The sequence below is a fragment of the Rhinatrema bivittatum genome, chromosome 14 (assembly GCF_901001135.1).
Source record: "Rhinatrema bivittatum chromosome 14, aRhiBiv1.1, whole genome shotgun sequence".
Lineage (NCBI taxonomy): Eukaryota > Metazoa > Chordata > Amphibia > Gymnophiona > Rhinatrematidae > Rhinatrema > Rhinatrema bivittatum.
The window spans coordinates 23542401-23565924 of record NC_042628.1 but is presented as its reverse complement, the minus strand read 5'-3'; the positions used below and the strand labels follow the sequence as shown (position 1 = coordinate 23565924).

Here is a 23524-nt window from a genome sequence, read left to right as displayed (position 1 = left end):
GTGGTAAGACCACCATTTTGTGGATTGGTAGTTCTGCCTGCATCCCTTGCAAATATAAGCCTTGGTAACTTAATTCTAGATATTAAAGGTGAAGCTCATAATTTAGAGGTACTCATTGATCGTCAGCTTTCACTAAAAGCACAGATTAAAAAGGTTGCACAAGCTGCTTTTCATAAAAACTTCGTGTTATCCGGCCTCTGAAGAAGGATTTTGCTTTTGGAGGAATTTTGACTGGTCGTTCAAGCAACTGTATTGAGCCATTTGGACCATTATAACGCTGTATAATTTAAGTTTGGCTAAGTATTTATTTATTTATATATATTTTTTAATATTCTGCTTTCTGGCACTTCAAACTGAGCATTCAAAGCAAATTACACTTACTGCAGGTACGCCAATCAGTCTAGAAAGTGGCGGCTCGGCTGCTTTTTTGATCTTCCCTGGCATGCACCTGTACACATTTTTTAAAGAACGCCACTGCTTATCCATTGTGCAATGTGACCAACTTAGGAATTCTTTTCTTTTTATAGAGAGAATCGTCCTTTAGCAGCTAAACTTCACCGGTATATACCATCACCTTCTATTAGATCTTCATCACAGAAGATGTTACATATTCTATCCGTTGCAGATTCTCCTCTTCAGTCCAAGCCATCTAAGGGATTTTCATTCGTTGTTCCCACTATATGGAATTTTCAGTCTTTGGAAATATGGAATGGGAGGGTTGACCTGACATTTAAAAAGAGGGTGCAGGCTTTCAGTGAGGTATAGTAGGTAACTTGCTGCGGCAGACAGATATTGAAGTTTATTGTTTGTATTTTAATCTGTTGTGATTTTTATTGTTAGCCACGGAATATAAAGATGTATAAACAAATAGATAGGTAAATACTCTTTGGGATCTGCCGGGCACTTCCTAGACATCCAGATTGGTCACTGTTGGAAGGCAAGATGCCAGGCCCGATGGACCCTTCTTCGGCCCAGCAGGGCACTTCTTACATGAAAATTTTTATCCGGTAAAGGTTCAACTGGCTAACAGCAGAATTTGCATTTATAGCACGATTATTTATTTATTTAAAGAACAAGAGAATGAGGCAGTGTTTTACAACTGATGTGGTGCTTATGGGTCCCGCGTCAGTGGCACAGAGGAAAGTACCCGCACTGCTTAGTTACCCGGGTAAAACCATTCAAATGTTATTCTCATGTCAGCCATCACACTGATTGATCCTGGGTATTTCTTTTGAAAGGGAGGTGAACTCTGAAGAACTCCTGCCAACCCGTATTCCACACGCGCAAAGAATTTCTCATCTTGCAAAATTACCAGCCACCTGGGTGAACACCTCCATGTATCCGAGTGCTCGGCACCGTTCATTTCCAGTAACTCATCTGGCTTCACAAATAAGTCGTTCACAAAAGTGCATTCGACTGGCTGTATGAGCAAATGTCCAAAGCCCCAAAAAAAAAAAAAAAAAAATATCTGCACATATCGTTCTGTCCTGTGTATAGTGCATGCAAATCTACCTCATGCATATTCATTGCGGATATCCTGAAAACCAGGCCTGTTTGTGGCTCTCCAGGACCAGAGTTGGCCATCCCTGCTACGGAAACACAAGGAGATACAAGGATTGTGCATTTTTTTTTTTTTTTTAAATACCAGCAGAAAACTAAACTGGAAGATGTTAACCCTTTTGAAATCTTAAAAAAAGTCATTTCCCCTCACCCCGCCCCCGTATTCACAAGCATAGGAGACCAATTTTATTGCACATAACAGGAATCTGTTGAATCACTGCCAAAAACGTATGCTTGGAGGAGCCCACCAGATTCACGTGCAAGTACAAATAAGATGTGCATTACACAAGAAGAGAGCAAGCCCTAAAGAGTCTTATGGAAGAGTTTAGGTCCAGGAATCAGCCGAGCCCTACCTACCGTTAAAGGAGGGCTGCAGGCTCGACTCCCGGGAAGAACATGCCCATAACTCAGTTAAAACCCTGGAACGTGCTGTCCTTAGTCTTCTGCTCGCACAATTAAAAAGGAAGGAAAAGTGGATGATGTCAACTTTTAAGTGCTGGAACCGCACTGCAGCCCGTGCATTGATATGGGTTTTCTTTTTAAAAACACTCGATCTCTCATGCGTGACCACAGTCCCTTGCTCAATCACTTCTCTTTGGTGCCTACCCACAGGAATGGCTAAGATAAATAAGCCATTTCCCACTGCTGACACTCACACGCTGCTGTACGTGAACTCTGCTCGGGATTCTCTTAAGCAGAAAGTTCTTCTGGTCTGAATAATTAGATTTCCTTAAACTTGGAGACCACGAAAGCTGGAGTAAGACAAAAGTCTCAATTTCAACTGGGAGGGAACAGGGTGCACGGAACATGTTAAAAGCAAAGAAAAAAAAAAAAAAAGGAGAACTGTTAAATCAAAATGGTTACATACACAGCTTAAGCATTTACAAACATCTCATTCAAACAATCTGTGCCAGCATGAGAACATTTTTACTTTTTTTTTTTTTTATTCAATTCATTGCTTTTGTCTGGGACAAAAAAAAAATATTCTATCATCAACCGACCTCAGAGAATATACAGTTTCGTCTAGGAAGAAAGACCCTTTTTTTTTTTGTGATAGAAATACCAAGCCCAGAGTAATTTTTTCCAGTGTCTCCTCCCGTCACAGGTTTCCCCTCCCTCTTCCTTCTACCGGAGATTATCCATTCAGCTGATATTCAGAAATGTGCGGGTTGCGGAGCATTCAGAACCAAATCTAAATACCTGCTCTCCGCATACGTTGAAACCGTGGCCTGTACAAGCACAACTGCTGGAACTCAGAGAGCCCAAATTTTAAAGTGAACGCGGGAGATAGGAACCCGGGAAATAGGAACACCTCTATCAGTCTGAGGATCATCGACTTTTCAACACTGCACCCCGTCTACAATGAAAATAAAACATGCTAATCCTTTATGAATCTCAGACTGCAATTCGGGAGTAAGAGTTTTGAGTGAAGGATTTAGTAAAGCTTTGGGCAGAGAATATGAAAAAAAAAAAAAACAACACACACTAGTGAACAAGGAGGCCCTTGAGATCACTGTTTCTCCATGAAATGTCTTTGTACTGATCTGTGTTTCTTAATATGCAACACTTTACACAACTGCAATACTGGAGTGAATCTGGATTTCCAAAAATCACTTAATAGTTTTCATAGACGAAGGGGGGTGGGAGGAACCTGTGTGTTTTTGAAATAAAAAAGATAAACAAGTTGTGACTTTGTGATTGGATGATAGAGTATAACCTAAGTAATGATCTCATTCTCTTAAAATGCTGAACTAGGAGATCGGCTTTCAAACCGCTCAGGGGAAAAAAAAAAAAAAGTTAAATGAACTGGGTCAGTAACAGTTAAGCAAAATGCCAGTAAAATAGGAAGTGATGATGAAAGGTCAGGTGACAACACAATGACGTAAGGACAATTCTCAGGGTCTCCATAACTCAGCTCAAGTGATGAAGCCACCAAGTTGACGTTCGGATCTTGACAGCTAAAATTCAAACCCAAGCTATCCAGGACAGTCATCCTAAATCAAAAGTTCATCTCCTGTACCGAAAGACAATCAAAATCTTTCTGGCAGGCGTTCTGTTTAGCTTTAATGAAGGGTTTTTAGTAATAGAAGTAGTGGGCAGAGAGTATTTCTCCTGTAGTGGGGGATCCAGACAAGGGGCCTGTTTTGCTAAGCTTTAGTTTCCCCATTGACTGACACAGGAAAGGGGAAAAAGATTCAGTAAATTCTGCCCTATATTTAAAGGAGATGATGCCTGCTTTTTTTTTTTTTTTGTTTCCAAGCTAACGATAAGACCTTCAGTTTAAAAAATTCACCAATATATAATATTTTTTTTAAAACGAGGCACTTAATAGATTCCAGTCATGCTGAGACAGTGGGAGTTTGGCTTCTGATGTCACTGCAGGAACCGCATACTGGCAACTGCACCAGATAGCAAAACGTCTTCTACGGCTGTACCACATCAAAAATCGCATTTAAAAAAACCCCAAAATGATAGGACTTTCAGGAATATATAGAGGGTTGACCGTGGAAGTCAATAAATAAGGTGAATTTCAACTATTTTATTTCTACATCTAATTCACCTTATTCATCGATTCCCCTTGTACCACCATTTGCATAAAAAAAAAAATCTTCAAGCTGCAGTAGGACTCCGAAGCACATCGCCTCCCTACAATTCTCTCTGCTTTCAAATTCCATTAAATGCATTTTAAAATAAATTCTGAAGCAGCTCCCTATTAAGATCAATTAACAGTTGACAACAAGCAGAACCCCAGGCAAAGATCTGAAAAGCAGGAGAGAGAATAAAGAAGAAGAAAAAAAAAAAAAAAATCGAGCCATCTGCTTTGCTGTAATCTGAACAAGCCATTTAAACACATTAATTATTGATCCCTTCTTCTATACGGGGAAAGCTCCCCTCAAGTCTGTGTCATACTTCCAGAGCCTGAAATCTTACAGAGGATTGCTCAGAATCCATGACTGCTCAGATCCAAGGGTACTAGTGAGAGGAATCAATCCTCTCGCCTTCACCTTTTTAATGTTCCAGTGCTGCAAAGCTCATGATTCAGCTCCTATGTACTTAAAACAAATACACTGTTTTAAGGATAACAGAGGTCCCAAGATACACTGTGGGAGAAGTTTGATCTGAGATATATATATATAAAAATCCTCAAAGTCTGACTTTGTTATTTACAAGTATGGATCCTTTACAATTTTGCTTGATTTTCAGTTTTTCTTCATGTCTCTGAAGGACACCACCAATGGAAGCAATCTGCATTTTGCATTTACAGTATACGCTTGGTGTCAGCAAACCAGTTTGAAAACCCTGGGCCAGGAGCAGCAACGTGTCTGAGCCCTTCATTCCCATCTGCGTGAACTGGCACCTGTCTTGCAGGGTCCCCTTATCTTCCATTACTTCAAAAGCCCCCATTGTCCTTTGTCCATTTTTTGTGCTAAATCTAACAATTGCTTTCCAAAGTTTGCCCTTGACAATAAGTTTGAAACATGTGGACAATATTCTCCCTAAGCAGCGACAAAACATTTACAGAACTGAGTTTCGGTCCAGAATTACAGCCTTGTATGAGAAGATGTTATGGGGTCTACTTAGCAATATTCTTTCCAAGAGTAATTTTATAACAGTGCGGGCTGGGGAACAGTCTGCACATACCTTTTACATGCAGACATTACCCTACATTTTCAAAGCCAACTTATGCAAACAAGTTTTGTCTGGAAAATTCTCAAGGAAGCAAGCTGCGATGCGCACAAACCAACCTTCGGAAATTTACAGCTGCTCCACTGAAGGTGTAACTTGTACGGGTTAACTTAGGTCTGTGCTTTTGAAAATGCTAAAAATACTGCTCCCCCAACTCTGGCCCTCCCCGGAACGCTTCTCCCCATTTGGCATAAACGTATATGCAACATCGGGTTACACACATACTTTTACGCAAACTGAGCCCCGGGCAATTTTATAAGTGCCATTTACACACCACAAAACCATTTTACGTGCATAAGCTTATTTCGAAATTCAAGCCCTTATAAAAAAAAAAAATCTCTCTCTACATCTGCTGCCATTCTCTTTTAAACTCCGAAGCCTGTGCCTTACAAAAAAAAAAGAGAGACTGAGGCAGATAAGGGGCACGAAGATTGGCATTCACTTGCAGTCTTCAAACTGGTCCAGATATCCCTAATCAATAGGGGCGAGAGATCTGTATGCACGCTGCCTCCATCTCCTATGTATCGATTAGGGATATCCTGCAAACCGGGACTGGAATCGCATACACTGATGCACCCTGTCTAATTTCCTTCCTGTTCTGCTGCGGCAGAACCTGTTTGATCTTTGGCGTTGGCTAAACTTCCTCTCAACCCAAGGATCCTCTATGCCTACCCCAGGCTGCCCTAAATCAATTTACTATTATTGCTTCTCCTATCGCCACTGGGAGATTCCACTCACCTACCACCTTTTCTGTGAAGGAATATTTTCTGCTATTCCTTTGTCCTTTTCAGCCTCCAAACATGACCTCTTGCTCTTGAACTTTTACAGAATTATCTACGACGATGCGAGTGATTTTACCAAACATATTACCCAGGCTATTCCTTTACAAAAGGGCAAAATTCCCAATACTTTTGCAAAACCGGCACTCTTTACTCCTATCGAGATTGCAGGGGAAATCTTCTTTGCGTTGCTGGTTCGGTCATCCATCTCTCTTTTAAAATCTCAATAAAAAGAACAATGGGAAACTAAAAAAAAATAAATTAAAATTTACAAGTTATCCATGAACAAAACTGTGATGGACCTGGACATTTTGAGCAGGGAAGTCTGTTCATGAAGGCACTTCTCATTTGACAGTACCAATTACTACATAAACGGTTTGGGCACCATCAAGAAGTCAGAAGTTGTGGCTGCTAGACTCTTCCAACCAGAGAACTGAAATATCGCGTTCCAGTGAACAGAGCTGGGCACATCTGATCCTGACTGCAGGAATCACCGAGATGTGATGCCTTCCTGAATGGACTGGCTCATGAGTAATGAATTTTTCACATCCGTAACCAGTTCATATCACCCAGAGTAAAACACAAAAATTACCACCATTTGAGAGCTACCAAGTGGTCTACGTGAAATGAAGAAGGGGGATCAGTTCAGCTTCCAACAGCCAGATACCACATCTCGAAAACTACCAGCACAACTAATATTCCGCAGCACTTTTTCTAGAAGATGTACAATGTCCAAAGTTTGAATCCATACATGTAACGGGGGGGGGGGGCCTTCATGCCTGCCCTCCATGACAAAATTGGGGTACACGGTTTAGGCAGCGGGGAGAGTCACCAAACCGCAGTTGGAGCTGTATCTGTTCTATGAACGAATGAAGCAAGCTTCGGTTTCTGAGGCAAATGACCCATTGCCTAGTTTTGAGGCCCAGATACTGAAGACGTTCTCCCATTGTGCATCTACGGGAAAACGCTTACTATATGTGGCCCCTTGTACAGAATTACTGGAAAAGCCTGTACCACTTAGAGAAAAAGCAAAAAAGAGGTATTGGGATTTGACTGTACAACGTAAAACATCTTTTTGGAAAGATGAATCTGGCCTTTCTTTGCCGCCAAATCACTCTGACTAGCTATGTATCATCCCATGTCCACTTTGTAAATCTGGAACTATGAATTCAAATCAGAAATACTGAGCACCATGCATCCACCTCTTATTAGAGCTGACAATTTAAAACTAACAGGTGTACACAGTGGGCATAAGTTTTGTAACAGCCTGGTAAGAAAGTTGCAAATACTTGCAGAAGTTACATCGCTTTCTGAAGCTAACTTAAAGCACATATTTTTGCTTTGAAACTTATCCCAGCAAAATCCCTAACTCACAAATGTATCTGCAAATTTATGCGCAAGAAATTGTGGAAAATTTACATGCATCCTTTTGAAAATCTAAAAAAGTGTATGCTTAGGGACGATAACGTTTAAACAGGCACATGGGGGCTCACATGTGCGCGTGTTCGTCGGCCCGCGCCCAGGGACACGGCCATTTTCTAAGATACAAGCGTATTCTGGCATGTTATAAAATAGCCTGACCGCCTGCACGTGTGCGCAATTTTAAGTGGACGAGCCCAAATGCCGCTTCTACCATATAAAAGTGTGGGGGGAGAGGATTTTAAAGGCCACGCATGCAGACGCCATTACCAGTTTTCCCAGTTCGTCCATGTAAGAAATAGGACTTCCAAACCCCATTAGTTTCATAACCTCCCCGTTAGCCCAACCCTTAAAACCCCGCTGATCTAGTTATCTTTATTGTATACCTTACACGTCATCCATTGCAGAAGTAAAGTTCAGCGGCAGGGGACCCCCAACGCCATAATTTCAAGTTAAAATCCAGGAACGCCCATGCCCCGCCCCTTTTTTCGAACCTTGCATTTGTGCGTGTAGCGGCGAGGCCGCGTACATCCAGGCGGCTTTTAAAAAGCCACTCGGCGAACACTGGCCCTACTTGGGCGCGTATCTCCTGGTTTTGGCGCACACCGGGCTTTTTAAATTCACCTTTTAAACACCTCTCCAGCTCCATCCCCTGGAACGTTCCTGCTCAATCCAGGTAAACTTACACGCATGTGGGATTTACGTGTGTTAGGTTTCTCTGCATGCTGGGGGGCAGGCAATTTTATAACATGCCATTTCTGTGGGCAAAGCACCGTTCCACTGGCAGACATACCTTTGAAAATTGCTCTGCGTACAACCTATTGGAGACCGGTTTTGGTGCAAGAGCAAAGTCTCGCTCAACACAACAGTCCCGTAACAGAATAGTAGCAGAGAGGTCTAATTAGAGGATTCTGCTTGTAAACATAAATCCGGGACCCTGGGAAAAAATGTGTACAAATTCAAAATTGCACACACTCAGAACATGCTACATACCACCACTTAGTTATACAGTAGGGCTTGCACAGCCATGGATTTCAGTTTAACCTCAGGCTATTGGAAACGGAGCCTACTTGGAGGCTAGCTCAAGGGCAATAAGCAGGATGCAAGACCGATCAGCCCACGCAAGGATGCAACAGAAGCTTAACTGCACACCTTGCCGTTTAGTCCCTTGGTGGCATAACCTAGATGCATCAGTGGATATTGCGCAGAGAACCAAAAGATATCTGTGAAACTGAAAAAGTATCTACTATTCCAGTAGTATCCTAAGGGCCTGATTTTCAAAGCCATTTACATGCTATGAAACCTGGTTTTGATGCACGCGGATGGATGTTCTAAAATCGCCAGGGCTCAGTGCACGCGTGTCCATTTCACACAGATTTTTCACGCACTGGGACAGAGGCCATTCTGGGGGATTGGGGGAGGGGGGGGATCTTGTATGCCTACATTTGTATTATAAAAAGTTTATGCAGGCGTAATGTTGTCCAGGAGAGTTTGTGCCCTGTACAGGGCGCACAAGTTTGCTTTGAAAATGTGGGGCAAAAGCTGCGTATAACAAAAGTACATGCACACTTTTAACCCCTAGGCACACAGGTACAAAATTATCCTCTTAAAAAGCAGACAGGGCATATTTTATTGCACCAGTTTCCAAGAAGTATGGAACCTGTGCTGCTCCTCCAGAAACCACACGGTCCCATCATACCAATCTCTTTGTTTTTTGTTTTAAACTCTACAGAAAGACAAACAAGTTAAGCCAATTTGATTTTAAAGGTTATGAAAACGATAACATTCTGTTTGCATTGTTGAGACGGATCATTTTTAAATTGGCTTGTGGTGTTGACAGATTTTGAGAAATGTCCAAAGCGCCTGGTAACTGTCTCTAAAACTCCCCAGTACAGATGAAGTCATTGCTGACTATTCTTTGAAAGGTAATTTAAGATATCTTCCTTGAAGTTTCAGAGTGTTCCAAACAATTTAACTATGCACTGAAAAGAATCCGTATCTTTCTTCACACAAAGCAGTCGCCAATAGGACGGCCCCCAGGAGGGGGATGCAAATTTCCATCCCTGAAGTGGGATGGACAGGCCTGGTTTTCTGGATAACCAAATCATGCAAATCAGTCTGCTTGTTAGATCAAATGTCCGCAAATATATCTTATGCACATTCGTTGTAGAAACTGAGACTGGATCCCCTTGCAACACGGACAAGGCTGGAGTTCATCAACCCTTCCCTACTATCTATTACCAAGATGCATATTTTTTAAATTCTTTTTTCTTTTCAAAGCATTTTCTAGTGCATTTAATGGAAGGTAAAAAAAAAAAAAAAAAAAGTTTGACAGAACTGGGAAACAGATTCTCTGTTTACCCACGGAACAGGTATAGCACAGGCTGCAGCAGCGCGTAACATAGCCTGCCAGCACACAAGGTGCCCCCAAAATCTGCCTCATTCCTGCTGAGAAGGGACCATACTGACAGGAGAAATGTATTCACCCTCCCTGCTCTTTGGCTTCGCTAACCAAATGTAGAGCCACCTGGTACCAAGATATGAGGCTGTTTCTGTGTGATCTGCACACTTGGTCCCTGGAAACTGGACTAAGTCTATCTTATTTGATATAGTCATGAAGATGAAAGAAGACAACTTTTTTTCAGAAATGAAAGAGAACTGTTTTTTGTTTTTTTTTTGTCACCTACCCATTTTGCACTGGAATGGCAAAATTCACCAGCACTGTGCTGCAAAAAGCCACAGATGCACAGGTTTTAGTAAAGGCAACCCTCAGGTATCTGTGGCCCGTAACTGTCAGTATTTTACCCAAGTTTGTTTTTTTAAGTGAATGGACACCATTAAACGCCAGCTGCATGGCAAACGCCTGCCAGAACATGTCACATTCAATTTTTAATTCAGGCAATTTCAAAGTTACTTCTAAAAACATGTCCAGCACTAATGAAAAACTGGGCAAAAGAAATTGCCCATCGAGCGATTTATGGACTTATTTCAAGTTCATTCATGTTGACTTTGATCTGCAGCCCCAGTACGTAGCGCCCATGAACCGGGAAGCACAACCTATCAGGTGCAAAGGCTGTGGTTTGCCTTCATACAAAATGCAGCGGAAAGCCAAGTCAAAGACAAACAGGACCTGCCTCTCCTTCTCAGCAACGGGCAGGAAACAGCCAATACTCCGGCTGATGGAGGGGACGCAGGCAGCAGCAGCAGGAGGAGGCACATGCAAGCTAAACATCTGCCTGCGCCCGGCTGCATCCTGCTCTGCACCAGCATCGGTCGACAGATCCCCCCCCCCCCCCCCCCCCGATGAGGCATTTCGATGCCCAAGACTTCGAGGAACAAGGCACGGGCAGCCCGGAGCCACGTCTCCCCGCAACCCCCCCCCTTCTCACTGACCTTCCTTCAGACTTTTCTGGTTGTTGGCCTCAAGGAACTCCTTCTCTTTCAGCGCATCCAAAGCGCCGGCAGGCAAAATCTCGGGGAAGCCCGGCCCCTGCCGCTCCCGCTGCTGCTCGTCCTCCTCCTCCGGCGGCGGCTGCTGCTGCTTCTTTGAACTATCGATCATCGTGAAAGTCTTTCAAGAGCTGCAAAATCCAGCGGAAAAGGGGGAGAAAAAAACCCCCCAAAGAAAGAAGCCCCAAACCGGCAGGATCTGCACAGCGCGTTCCCCCGAAGGACACCGAGCCCGGGGGGGAAAAAAAAAAAATCAAATCAGGTCTCGGAGCGACCGAGAGCAGCCATCGCCTCCCGGGAGCAAGACTGAGCAGCTAAGCACGCCCGCCGGCCCAGGCTGGGAGAGGCTTCCGCCTGCCGGGCCCCGCCCCTTTCTCCTCGGGCGGCAGCGCTGACTCCTCCCCCCCCCCCGTGCCCTCTGCGTTTCGGAATGCGGCGCTCTCTCTCCGCGCACCTCTGAGTCAAGCGGTTAAAAATACACCCAGCGGCCCTCCCCGCTGATAAGCGGAGGGGACCGATCGGTGCTGCGCTCGCTCCGCCTCCGGCTCGGGAAACGCCTGACGTCAGCCCGATGAGCACATTGCGGGCTCCCAGCGGCTCAACAAAGGAGCACAACCTTGCCAGCAGCTGAATTAAAAAAAAAAAACACACAACAAATAAAAAAAACCCAAATACCCCAAACAAAACTTATTTGCAGGTCGGAAGCAGGTACCTGCAAACGAAATGGAAAGCCCAATCCAACTGGGCCACAACCGATAGTCCTGAGTGGTTGCAGCTTGTGCTGTCCGGGCACTGCTGCTGAATAAAATGGTTAAGATTTGGTTTATTTATACTTCCGCGCAGGTCTAGAAGGATTGACATGCATATATTTTAAATTTCTATTTCACCTTTGGTGAGTGGTCAGTCACTTCAACGGGGATGACAATTCAGACGTTGTAATTATTACAACTTTTTAAACCACTTCAGCTCCATCCATGAAAGTGACAGAGCAGATCCACTGAAAAACGATTGCGCCTTCCTAATGTAGGCAGGGCCAGACTTAGAGCAAATGGCACCTTGGGCAAAAAGCACTCACGCCCCCCCCCCCCCGATCCTTTCTTCGGCCCTGATGGGGGTGGGATGGGCTCCACCGCGGCCATCCCGTTTCTCTCTTCAGGCACAGCCGCCATGGCTACGCCCTTTATTTATTTATTTTAATATTCTGTGATGTAAACCCACGTGATATGTTTTGACATGAATGCCGGTATATAAAGTCAAATCAATCAATAAATAATATTCTTATATCCTTCAGAGCCATTGCCAGGCAATGTGCTGCCTATGCCCAAGTGAAAAGCTGTGCTCTCACCCACGACACCATGAGCAGGGAGACTCTTAAATGTTTGTACAGCAATGCTCATGGTCGGTGCAAGCAGAGTAGGGGCCCTAGGGAAACCTGACAGCCTTGTACCCCCCCACCCCATCACCCTCTCCTCACACACAATTAAAACTTATGCATTCATTATCAGATTTTACATGAAAAAGGGCATTCAGAGCAGGAGCCTGCTGCGGTAAAAAGATCGCTTATAATATGTATATTATATTTACATGCACTGCTGGGGGGCCAACCAGAAAACCCTGCAAAAAAGCAAGAGGCACTTGGAACCCATATGGTATTAGACCTACTGTAATGCATCTTGGGCATGGTTATGACCCTTAGAAAGCCACGAGAAAATAGAATTATAATACAACTTTCTATATCAAAACAACACTAACTGCCAGCAATCAAACAGAAACAACTCTACCTATGAAAATGAACACTGCAAATATTACACTCTCTCTTCCCCACATACATACACATATGCTATCGCTCACTCTCATACACACAGGCTCTCTTACTCTCACATACATACATGATCTCACTCTCATACACATGCTCTCATTCTCCCACATACACACAAATGCTCTCTCTACCACACACATACACACATGCTCTCTCACATACATGCACTCATACTCTCTCTCCCACATACATACACACACACTATCTCTTTCTACCACACACATACACATAGGCTCTCTCTCTCTCTCTCTCACTCCTTCCTTGAAGCAGCAACAGCCTCTTTCTTCAGGCCCCGAAGCCAAGGGAATGACTTCTGGCCATAGGGGCCAACCCAGCTCTGGCCTTGGACTCGTTCCGGAAGGACAGGACAGGGTGGGGCAGGGCACGTTCCTTCTCCTCTGAAGAAGCAGCACGGTCTCGCTGAAATCGACAGCGTGGTCAGTGGGGCCTTAGTAGGTGGAAAAGCAGCGCGGCCCCACCAGAATCAGCAGTGGGGCTGGCAGGGCTGTGCTGCTCTTCTGCTTATTAAAACCCCACTGACCACACTGTTCAACTCTGGCGGGGCTGTGCTGCACTCTCTCTTTCCGAGGCGTCACCGGCTGCACTGCTCTTGTCGGCGCATGGCGCCCTTTGGCAGCAGCACCTATGGCCGGGGCCCTCTTGGCCATAGGCACACGACGGCAGGATTGGATCTGCTGCGGCCATACTGTTCCTTGCTTCGGCCGCAGTGGGATGGGATCCGTCTCAGCCTCTGCTGGGCCTCTCTTTTGCCATCGCAGTACTCAGGGTGCTCTTCAACTGACGGCGCGCCCAGGGCGACGGCCCGGCTCGCCTACCACAAAAAAACCCAGTCCTGAACGGAGGGGACAAATCAATAACAACGCAAAACGTTTACACTCAACATGGAGACATAAAGGCCTTTTTCCCACTTGCCACACATCTTAGAATTTTGGGTGAAACAAAAGTCTAACGGGCACATGAAATCAGTGCTCAGCCATATGGAAATGCTCCCGCCTCTCAGGATGCAGTTAATATGCTCAAGGGAGGTTTGCGTGGAAGGGAATGTGTGTGAAACAGGGATGAAACTTGCTGATATAAGCTAGTCACAAGTCCCTTCCCTAACAAATAAGTTATGTACAAAAGGGTGTGTAAGAGAAAGCAGTGCTTGGTCAGCTGTAACCCAAGGTCTTAACCTTGGAAGCGACGCAAGGGTCATATTTTAATCTCTCTCTCTCTCACTGTGGCCTTGTCACGGGTCAGTGATGACGTAGGATTCACAATTCCACAACACACCTGTTTTTATAATTCCTGGTGAATAGCGCTACAGTTCCTATATTTGTCATTAATTCCGGGGGAGTAGCACTAGAGTGCCTTAAATTGCCCTTAATTCCGGAGAGACAGCACTCGTCTTGAATTTTCCCTTAGTTTATGGTCAGTTCATTAGAAATATTCCCAAACGACTCCCTCTAGGTCAAACTGTTTACATTCTTCTGATGGCCCAAGTACAACGCAAACATCAGCGAGCCCCTCGCCACGTAAGAGCAGCTTCTGGGGAGCACATGCTAAGGAGAGAAAACCCCCATCCAGCACAGGCAGTTCTTTCGCCACAAAGCAAATATTTACACAGCCCGAGAAAACCCTAACCACCTGCTGTTTAGCAACCAAGGAAAGAAAAACTAGCACGTCCATAAAGCTTGGCGACTCATGGGACCTACAATGCAGGGTCAGTTGGGTAAGCATCTAATGGAATTGCAGCCAGCACTGGACTACTTGTTCCTTATTCCAACAAGAGAAGATCCAGGGGATGGAATTCTGTAATAATCAGCACTAGAAGGTGCAGCACAAACATGATTTTTAAAAACAGAGTAAAGGATATTTTTCATTCAAATTTAAAACAAAATGCAACAAATTCTTGTTTCAACAAAGCATTTTCTGGGGATTTTGCTCTACCTGCCAACCATGACAAATCATTTCACAGCAATAAAAATAAAATAAAGGAAAATTACTTTATAACGTGAAAATACGGGTACAGTCCTCAGACCTGTTTTCTATGAACACTGCATTAACAGCGGCCCAGGCAGGATAGGGGAATTCCAACAGTGACGCCGAGGGGGCGGGAAATTTCGTGTGCATGTATCCTAGGTCCTGAAGGAAGCCAGGGCCTCTGGACCCTACCCAGGGGACTGTCACGGCGATGGTTGATATACAGAACGTGTATGCTGGGTGCGGGAGTGGAAAAAAAAAAAACCTGCCTAATTGCTAAAGTCTACAGCATTAGCTGGAGCAGGTTCCAATTCGGCCCGAGACCCCCAAAAAAAATGGAGCAGGTAAAAACTGTCAGGCTGCCACAATAAGAATGCAATCACCGACATAGATGACAATTTGTCTTTTACCGGGGAATAAGCTTTGCAGGCATTAAGAGACGTATTGATCAACCAGCTGCGTTTTAGTTTTGCGGCGATATGTGCCACTGCAGCTGGTGCAAAGGCTTGGAAAAATCAGCTGGTGGCACTGGGCGGAGCTTAAATACCGAAGACACATCTACGTCTGTGGCACTGGAGCCGTGGCTCCAGAATGATACAGGGCCTTCAAGATAATAATGTGTTTTATCTGCTCGATGATGTGAAGAGATGAATCTTGCAGGATGATTTACATAAACATAAACTAAAGGCAGTGCAAGGTGACGCATAGATGATGCCCTTCAGAAAGGATGTGGGAAAACGAGTACAAATTGCACTACATCCATGATAGACTTGTTCATGCCTGCCCTCAGGGAAATGCGATGCTGTACAGTCTGGATTTTGCAAGAGAAATTGGCTGGAAACAAGAAAGAATGACACGAGACCAATTACAGCAGTCATAATTACATTGTCTTAAATGTGAACTTTACTTTCTTCTCGGAGTACAGATCTGCTAACTAGCTGTTGCACTGGATCTGCAGGACAGAAAAGATAATTTCATTTTTTCTAGAAAGCAAGGGTTGTTTTTTTTTTTTGGTTTTTTTTAAATTAAATTATCTTTAAACATTAAACACCAAATAGGAATCTTTACTTTACCCCTCATGACCTTTCCTATCTTACCCTGAGATAGCAAAGATTTTATTTTAGGGAAGACGTCAACCTTTAGATTGCAAAATAGTAATTTATAAATGATAAGAAGACTAAATTCAAGAAGGTAACAGACAATATCAAACTATTCCAATTCTGCAGGGCAAGCCTGGTGGCTCAGTGAGTTCGCCATGCCAAAGACCAGGGTTTGATTCCTGAGCTTGGTCAAGCTCTGGAAGGGAGAGGAGAGTTTCGGTCATCGCATGACTACGGCACCCAGAGGCCAGGCTCAAGGCGCACAGGTGCCAGAAGGCACTGCGGTTCATAGCCCTGGGCCAGAGATTGTTGTTAATGGCTAGGCCAGAACACATCATACAAAGTTAAAAAAAAAAAAAAAAAGTCCTGGATAGGTGCAAATGAAGGTTCACGGCACTGAGCCAGCAGAGGCCGGTTCTGATTGAGTTGGAAGGTCCAAAGAAGCTAGACCCCCCCCTCCACCACCCCTTACCAAGGATGAAGGAGGGAGCAACCCCTCTCCAAACCCGTGCCCACCGGAAGTGACCTTGAGAGTGGTGGCATTAATTCCCCCTGCCCCTTCCCCCCTCTCCCCCCCAAGGATGGACCTGCCTCTCAACCTTATTCTACCCCAACACAACCAAATCCCTCAGCCCCCACTTTCAATCCCCCCCCCCCCCCCACACCCACATCTCTGTGCCCTCAGCTTGATGCCTACTTTCCATGACCCGGCCAGCAGGAGTGCGGGGGCGGGGGTCCGGCATTTCTAATTTTGCTCGTGTCGGCTCCTCTCCCTCCCACTAATCTGACAGGAGCTGGACCTGCCGGCCCTTCCTGCTGGCCGTGCTGGGGGAGACCGGCGCTGCCTCTCACTCCCTTGGTTCCAGTGCAAGGGAGGAAAAGGGCAGCTATAAAAAAAAAAAAGGAGCAAATGATGGGGAAAATGCAGATATTATCGCTGTTTATTTGAATGGTGCTGAAGCTGAATATGGAATGCTTATTCTTGATGCTGTGTTCAATATTTGCTTTTTTTTTTTCCTATATCTTTTTCCTGAATAAATATTATATATATATATATATCCTCCAGGTTTAAACTCCAACCCGCTATCTCACAGTGGACTGGGGAGAGCAACAAGGCAAATTCCTCCACAACCAAGAGGAAACTAACTACTAACCTCCACCAATCTTTGTTAACCTCTCAGAGACGAATTTAATTGACCTCCCTCTCCCTGGTGGAACTCCCGAAGAAGCTTAGGCATCGGTGTGTGCGTGCATATCTACCCACCTATCCATAAATATAGATATTGCACACACAGATTGTAAACTGATGCACAGAGTGCATGCTTTTGCAATCAGAGGCTGGGCTGAGGTTGGCGGGGGGATGATCTCATACCTAACCTAAGAGAGCACATTCCTAAGTTCTTGCATCATAATTATTTCATCAAACTCTATAGCGGATTCAACAAAGAAAACATCTGTTACAGTCCACTTTAATGTGTTCCTGATTAGTTCTTTTTTTTTTTTTTTTTTTCAAGTTGTTTGCATTTCCTTTCCTACTCAACAATTTGCCCCTAGAAAAAGGACCCTATTTATAGCACACGTCAAACGTTTTAACAGAACAACATAAAATAAAGCAACTGTTCCACATGTTTACAAGTATGCCACTAACAGTATATCAGGTGTCTAACAAATTGCTTTATTAAAAAGAAAATAATAAAGGGGGAATGTACATCATTGCATTTACAGCTCAAACCTGGCATTAACTTACAAATTAAATTACACGGACTTGGGGTTTTCTGTCCAGTGCAGTAGCTCCCAAAGTTTTTATTATGGCATATACGTATCTGTCCTCTTTTCTTAATTCCGTATTGAGGTTTTAGCTCATTTTATGATTGTCTACATTGCAAAATTTTTAATTATGTATGTTTTATCTTTGTAAACCACTTAGCCGGACAGGTCTCTGCCCAATTTTGCGGTATATCAATCTTTTAGATAAATATAATAAATTCCTAAAGTTTCACTGTTGTGGATGTGGAGATTTCATCTTAGTAAAATGTATTTATTGTAATGCAGAAAGGCGGTATATTAACAGGGCTGGTGCAACCCAGTGTGCTAGCCGTGCTCTTGCACAGAGCTGTGTGTGTGGGGGGGGGGGGGGGGGGCAAAATTGCTCAGCTGAGCCACCGAGGAGTTCCTCACTACAGGGGCAGTAGACAATGTCTTCTTTTCGCTTCCCCCTCCCAGCAGGAGGTTTGGGCCTCCCGCCTGGCAGGAGCAGTGAGTGGTGCTTTATGACGCTAAAGCAGTAATTTGGTTATGAGTCTGACAGTTGCTTAGTTTTGAGTGTAAACCTTACTACCTTTAACATGAGGCTTGGGGGTAACCTGCACGGAATGGGAGTTTTACTACCTTAAGAAGCTCGCTGGGCAGACTGGATGGACCGTTTGGTCCTTTTCTGCCGTCATTACTATGTTGTGTTAAACAGTGCCATCTTCCTGTGAATGGGGGGCCCAGACTCGAGTATGAGCCACGAGATCCACAGCATTGAACCCGCACCCAGGAAGTTGACACACTATGGTGTGGGAGAGAAAGGAGAAGGCAGTCCCGCATTAAGGATGGGACAGTGAGAAGGCAGCAAGGCATGGAGAGGAGAAGAGTGCTGGGGTGGGTGAAGGCATGGAGAGGGGGAGAGTGCTGGGGTGGTTGGAGAAGACACGGAGAAGGGAAGCGTGCTGGGGGGGGGGTGTGGGAAGAGGCATGGAAAGAGAGAGGGGAGAGTGCCTTGGGGGGGTGGTGTGTGGAGGGAAGTATGGAAGGGGTCAGGTCTGTGAAGGGGAGAGAGAAACTTTGCCGCCTTGCCCAACCTCCCCCCACCCAGTTAATCTACGTCCATCTCAGGGGGATGAAGACTCGCAGGTTCCCAGGTATGGGCATCAGACTGGGTGGGGGAGGGCAGCGAAACAGGTAAGCGCTGGCCCTGTCCTTGAAGAGAATGGAATACACTGCAAAGCAAAGCGTGGTCGCAGGACATCCGAGGGTCCTCCATGGGCTACGAGAGGATGTCAGCTCCATCCTGGAAGAGGGTCTCATCCATCCGATGCTGAGGAGGAGGTATCTGCTGAGCCTGGACGAGGGATGGCTCTGCACCTCCCACCGGAGCAGAGGCTCTGATCGATCGGAGCAGGAGTGGCAGGCTCTGCGCCACCGAGAAGAGCAGGAGTGGCAGGCTCTGCGCCACTGATCAGTGCCGGAGCGGGGAGGGGGGGGGGGGGGGGGCAGACCGACTCCGTGCTACCGATCAGAGCAAAAGCGGGGAACAGCAGGAGCCAGGGAGAAACCAAAGGGGTCCGGGCAATTTCGTTAGATGCCAAAGGGGATCTCTTGGAGGACAAAATATTTGGGAAGCAGTGCTTTGGTGTCTAGCATGGTGCACCTGTCCATGCCTCCCGGGGGTAGTGGAGGGTGTGACTGGCGGTCTCTGGGAGAGCAGCAGAAGGAAGGTTGCGTGGTAGGGAAGCCTGCACAAAATCCAAGCGGAATCTCTGCTACGTATCCCAGACCAGGCACCGAAATTTAGGTTTCTAAGTTAAGCAGCCAGAGCCTGAAAGGGCGACGAGTGCCTATATTTACTCCCCCGTGCCTAAATTTAGGAGCCTTGCGAATTTAGGGCCTAAATTTAGAAACGCAGTGTTCCAGACCTCGTGGTCTTTTGACTGCTTGCAGGAGATGTGCTAAAAATAATAATAAATAAATATTGCAGGTTTTTGGTTTTTTTTTTTTAAATGTTAAAAGCCTAAAATAAAATTTGGCAGATGAAGAAGGTTGTGAAAGAAGCACGGCTTTCCAATCGGGCAGCTCAGTTCAGAATTTTTCCCCACCGAGGAGCTCACTACCAGGGCCTTTCCTGTTTCTCTTCCCTCGCTGCGCTTCCGGCGCGAAGGCCGAGCGCCCTGTCCTGTGATTTACCTTAAAGCGATTCTGCCGGGTCCGGACAAAGAACGATCCGACGGTTTCCCATGCAAAAAAAAAAAAAAAAAAGAGTTTTTGGAGACAAGGCATCAAATTCCCAAGGCATCCATCCCCCCCCTTCCCCCAGCAACCGGGGTGCGATGAACCACCCAGCAGTTCAAACAGGTCAGAAAAGTGCAGCTCGTGTTCCCGGCGGCGAAGAACGGACGGCTCTCGGGCGTCGGTGGCGGGCCGCGGCCGTCTGGTGTTTCCTCGCGGCACGGGCTGCTGCTCTGCGTCCAGAAGGACAAACCGATCGGGATGCGAGGGGAGAAGTAAAAATAAAATACAGGTCAGGAGGGAAAGCAAAAAAAAAAACCCCCAAAAAAACCAAATGTTACTGTAATTCACTCCTGTGAAGTTTTTATGCAGCCTTGCTAACGCTGAACGAGTAATAAAAAACCACATGGACTTTAGTAGCAGGAAAATTATTTTGCCTGCTTTCAAACAAAATGTTCAGAGGTTGGTTTACAATTGCAAAGCAGTATTGTCACGAGCAGAAAGAAAAAAAAAAATCCGCAAGTAAACGCCGAATAACGGTTCGCTGCCAGCGAGTTTTCCGTCTCAGCCACCGCCATCCGGTGCACCGCCAAGGTGAAAGCAGGAGCGCTAGTGGAGTTTTTGCACGAGGTAATTCAATGTATCCCTTAAAACAGAAACCCCCTGGTATTCATTTAAGCCTTGATTCACTTTTTACAAACTGCTCTTCCGTAAAAATTGCTCGGCGCGAAGAACAACAAAATAGTTCGTCACGAGCACAGATTTTGTGCGATTCTTGCTGAAACCAAGGCTGTAGCAAAATCGGTAAATACTAAAGCCCAGGACGTGCAGATGGCAGCTTTCCACAAATAAATAGGAGAGAGGCCGCTAAGATACGGCGCCACAGGTAAAGGCTGAGGCCAGGGCCAAAAGCAGCTTAAGTGCACCAGCACAGTCGCGTTTCTATTTAGAATTTTGACATCGAGATAATGAACTGGAGGCAAAAGGAGCAGAAGAAGTATCTACGTGCGTTTCTGGACCTTTAAACCCTTCTACGACCTGCTGGCAAGAGATCTCACTCTACGCCTCAGGACAGAGCGTGCACCGGCAGGCAATGCCACTGCAGGGACAGAAGGATGCATGGGTGGCTACTGGATATTTGTCTTGGACCCAGACAGATGGGACAGGCTCGAAACAAGTGCCTTTCCTTGCTACCTGTTCTTAAGGTCGAACATTTGCTTTATCCTTCTTTTTAATGCTACTTTCCAATGCTAACTGCAAAAGAAAATACTTTTTAAAAAAATTTTTCACTGGTGGATGAGGCGTGGCCTGGTGGTTAGAGCAATGGGCTGGGATCTAGGATTCAGATCCTGATTCTCCCACTGCCATTCCCTGTGAGCTTGGGCAAGTCACTTGGTCTCCCCCATTGCCTCAGATGGTAAGCTCTTTGGGGAATGGACTTATTGTACCCGAGTACTTATCACAATTGCATAGCACTTGATACGTCCAGTAGCATTATGAAAAAAGATAAATATTATTATTACTCTTCAAAGCACAGACAATATAGAGTAAGTTAGCCGTAGGGGAAAGGCCCTCATCCCAATAAATGTTAGGAAGGAAAGATTATTATTATTATTTTTGTAACAAAACAAACAGGTTTTCTCTGTGGAATAAGAAAGGGAGTCCCCCACCTCCCCAGTTTAGTATTGGTTGTTTCCACTACAAATCATAGGGAATTTCTTTTCGGTGAGCTCCCCGCCTGCCTCGCTATAAAAAAATCACATGTTTGAAAGAGCTTTGATTTGCAGGCCCCAGGCACACTTCCTGTCTGATGGAAAACAGCAGCCTCTGGTCTTTGAGGAAATTCAGGGAACTTCCACTTGCGCTATTTAAATGACTTGCTCTCTGGGATACACGAATGCGCTGCGGGATCTGCTTCTGCGGTGGCTCGTTTACAGGAAGCCTCTCTCACGGCACCAAGTCAGGGCTTGATCTGGAGAGAAAAAGGAGTGGAACGGGACCAGGACCTGGTGTGAACTCTCTCCCTCCCTGCATTTAGTATTGGATGTTAAAAGACCCGGAGGCATTAGCAATGCAGCAAACCACATGGTTAAACTGAGGAGGACCATCCATGGAACGAGAAACCGAGAAAAGCATTTTCAGCAATAAAAACGAAAGAATACCAAAACAAAAATTAAAAAAACAAAACAAAACAAAAAAAAACAACCCTTCAGCATCAAAAGCAAAATATTTTCTCTAAGCATCCGTAATGGCTGCTGTCTTTGGCATGGATCAGTAAATCAAGTGCCCTGCATAGCTTCTCTCTGATCATGTCTACCACGCTAATCTCTTTCCAACCAGCACATAATAAAAGTAACACACACATAAATCAGGCTGAAGAGATGGAGGCTGTTTGGAAGTTTACTAAATGGAGTGACCCCGCTGGAATTCCTTCAAGTAGCCTGTGAAAATGTCAGAATATGGTCCATTTCAGAGGTCACGGTCCCCGGGGAGCGCTGAGTTTTGGCTTTCATGCCTTTTCACATGCTTTCCTATTTGAAAATTGCTCCTTGTAGACACTGACGGATGCCCGGAGAATGCGAGGATTGTGGGAACGGGCAGCACCAGCCAGAAAAAAGTCAGACATCATGGGAAATCAGCACCAACCCACTTTGTCATCTGAGTTCTAGCAGATGATAAGATATCGGCCAAAATGTTTCCAGAGGAGGAAAACTGGGATCACACACACATACGTCAGGGCATTTATTTTTCTTCCTGGTGCTTTATTTTATTTTTTTTATCACGTTACTGCAAGTTGGTGTCAAGGTTCAGTCAGGATCAAGGGCAGAATTTACAGAGCGGCAGGCCTGTGCCCCTCCCGTGCCTCCCTGTAGAAGCGAACGGAGAGGCTTCCCTTTCAGAACTCTGCCAGCCGGGGATGCACAGAAGCGTCCTTTGTGATAGTTAAAAAAAAAAAGACCTCACCTGTATTAAGCTCACATATAAACCTAATTCATTCCAGTTCCTGGGAAAAAAAAAGTCATCGCCAGAAGAAACGTGTAGCAGCCGCGTTAGGTTAGTGGCGTTTACCACACGAGTTGCACCTTGAGGTTGCCCGTGCGTGCAAGCGCACGTTCTGTTTCAGGCATTCACATGTAGCGCGTGTGGGGTAGATCAACAAACTAGACAAGGACTGTTTCTTTGGAAGCAATACATCTATGAATGTTTGAAGGAGGACATCTGTTAGGTAACCAAACGCAAAGGGGCAAAGGCGGGATTGATGGCTGTTTACATTAAAAGGGGAAATGAGCATTAATACAGTTGGTTGAGCTGTGTTTGGTGCATTGAACATCTATGTGACATTTTGTTTCGTAAAGCATTTACCTGAACATGTGCTAAAGAAACTATTTTTAAAAATGCCCGAAGGGTGTGTGTTACAGGCCCACTAACTATTACATCTGAGGATTTAACAAATTCTAGCACACCTGTTGGTGCAGTTTATTAGCGGAGAGGACGCTGAAAGCTCAGGCTGTAAAAAAAATCCCAAAGGGAATGTTAGACTCCAGCTTGCCCCTAGCAAAACGACACATTCGAGGCCTCTGAACATGTCTGTGAATGGTTTTAGCTGCACATTCCACATCATTTACCACTGACAACTGGAATGGATGGATGCAACTGATGCATCCTCAGTCTAGACTTACAGCCAGGGGCTTGCAGCCGGCCTAGGACTTGGCTTGTGAAGTGGTTTCTAGTTGCGGATT

General features: G+C 45.2%; 1 protein-coding gene across 11 annotated transcripts in view; it reads right to left on the bottom strand.

Annotated features, from left to right (window-relative positions):
- The window catches only part of MRTFB (myocardin related transcription factor B), a 200942-nt gene that overhangs the window by 66956 nt on the left and 110462 nt on the right, over positions 1-23524 (bottom strand). For 3 of the 11 annotated variants that reach the window (XM_029576368.1, XM_029576372.1, XM_029576369.1), the window contains exon 1: positions 10839-11236. The exons of 4 other annotated variants lie outside the window; for them this stretch is intronic. In XM_029576368.1, the coding sequence (XP_029432228.1) occupies positions 10839-11007 (169 nt within the window). In that variant the 5' untranslated portion in view covers positions 11008-11236. Of the gene's footprint in view, positions 1-10838; positions 11239-23524 lie in introns of those variants that run through there. 4 more of the 11 variants (XM_029576377.1, XM_029576371.1, XM_029576370.1 and 1 more) reach the window with 3 other exon arrangements.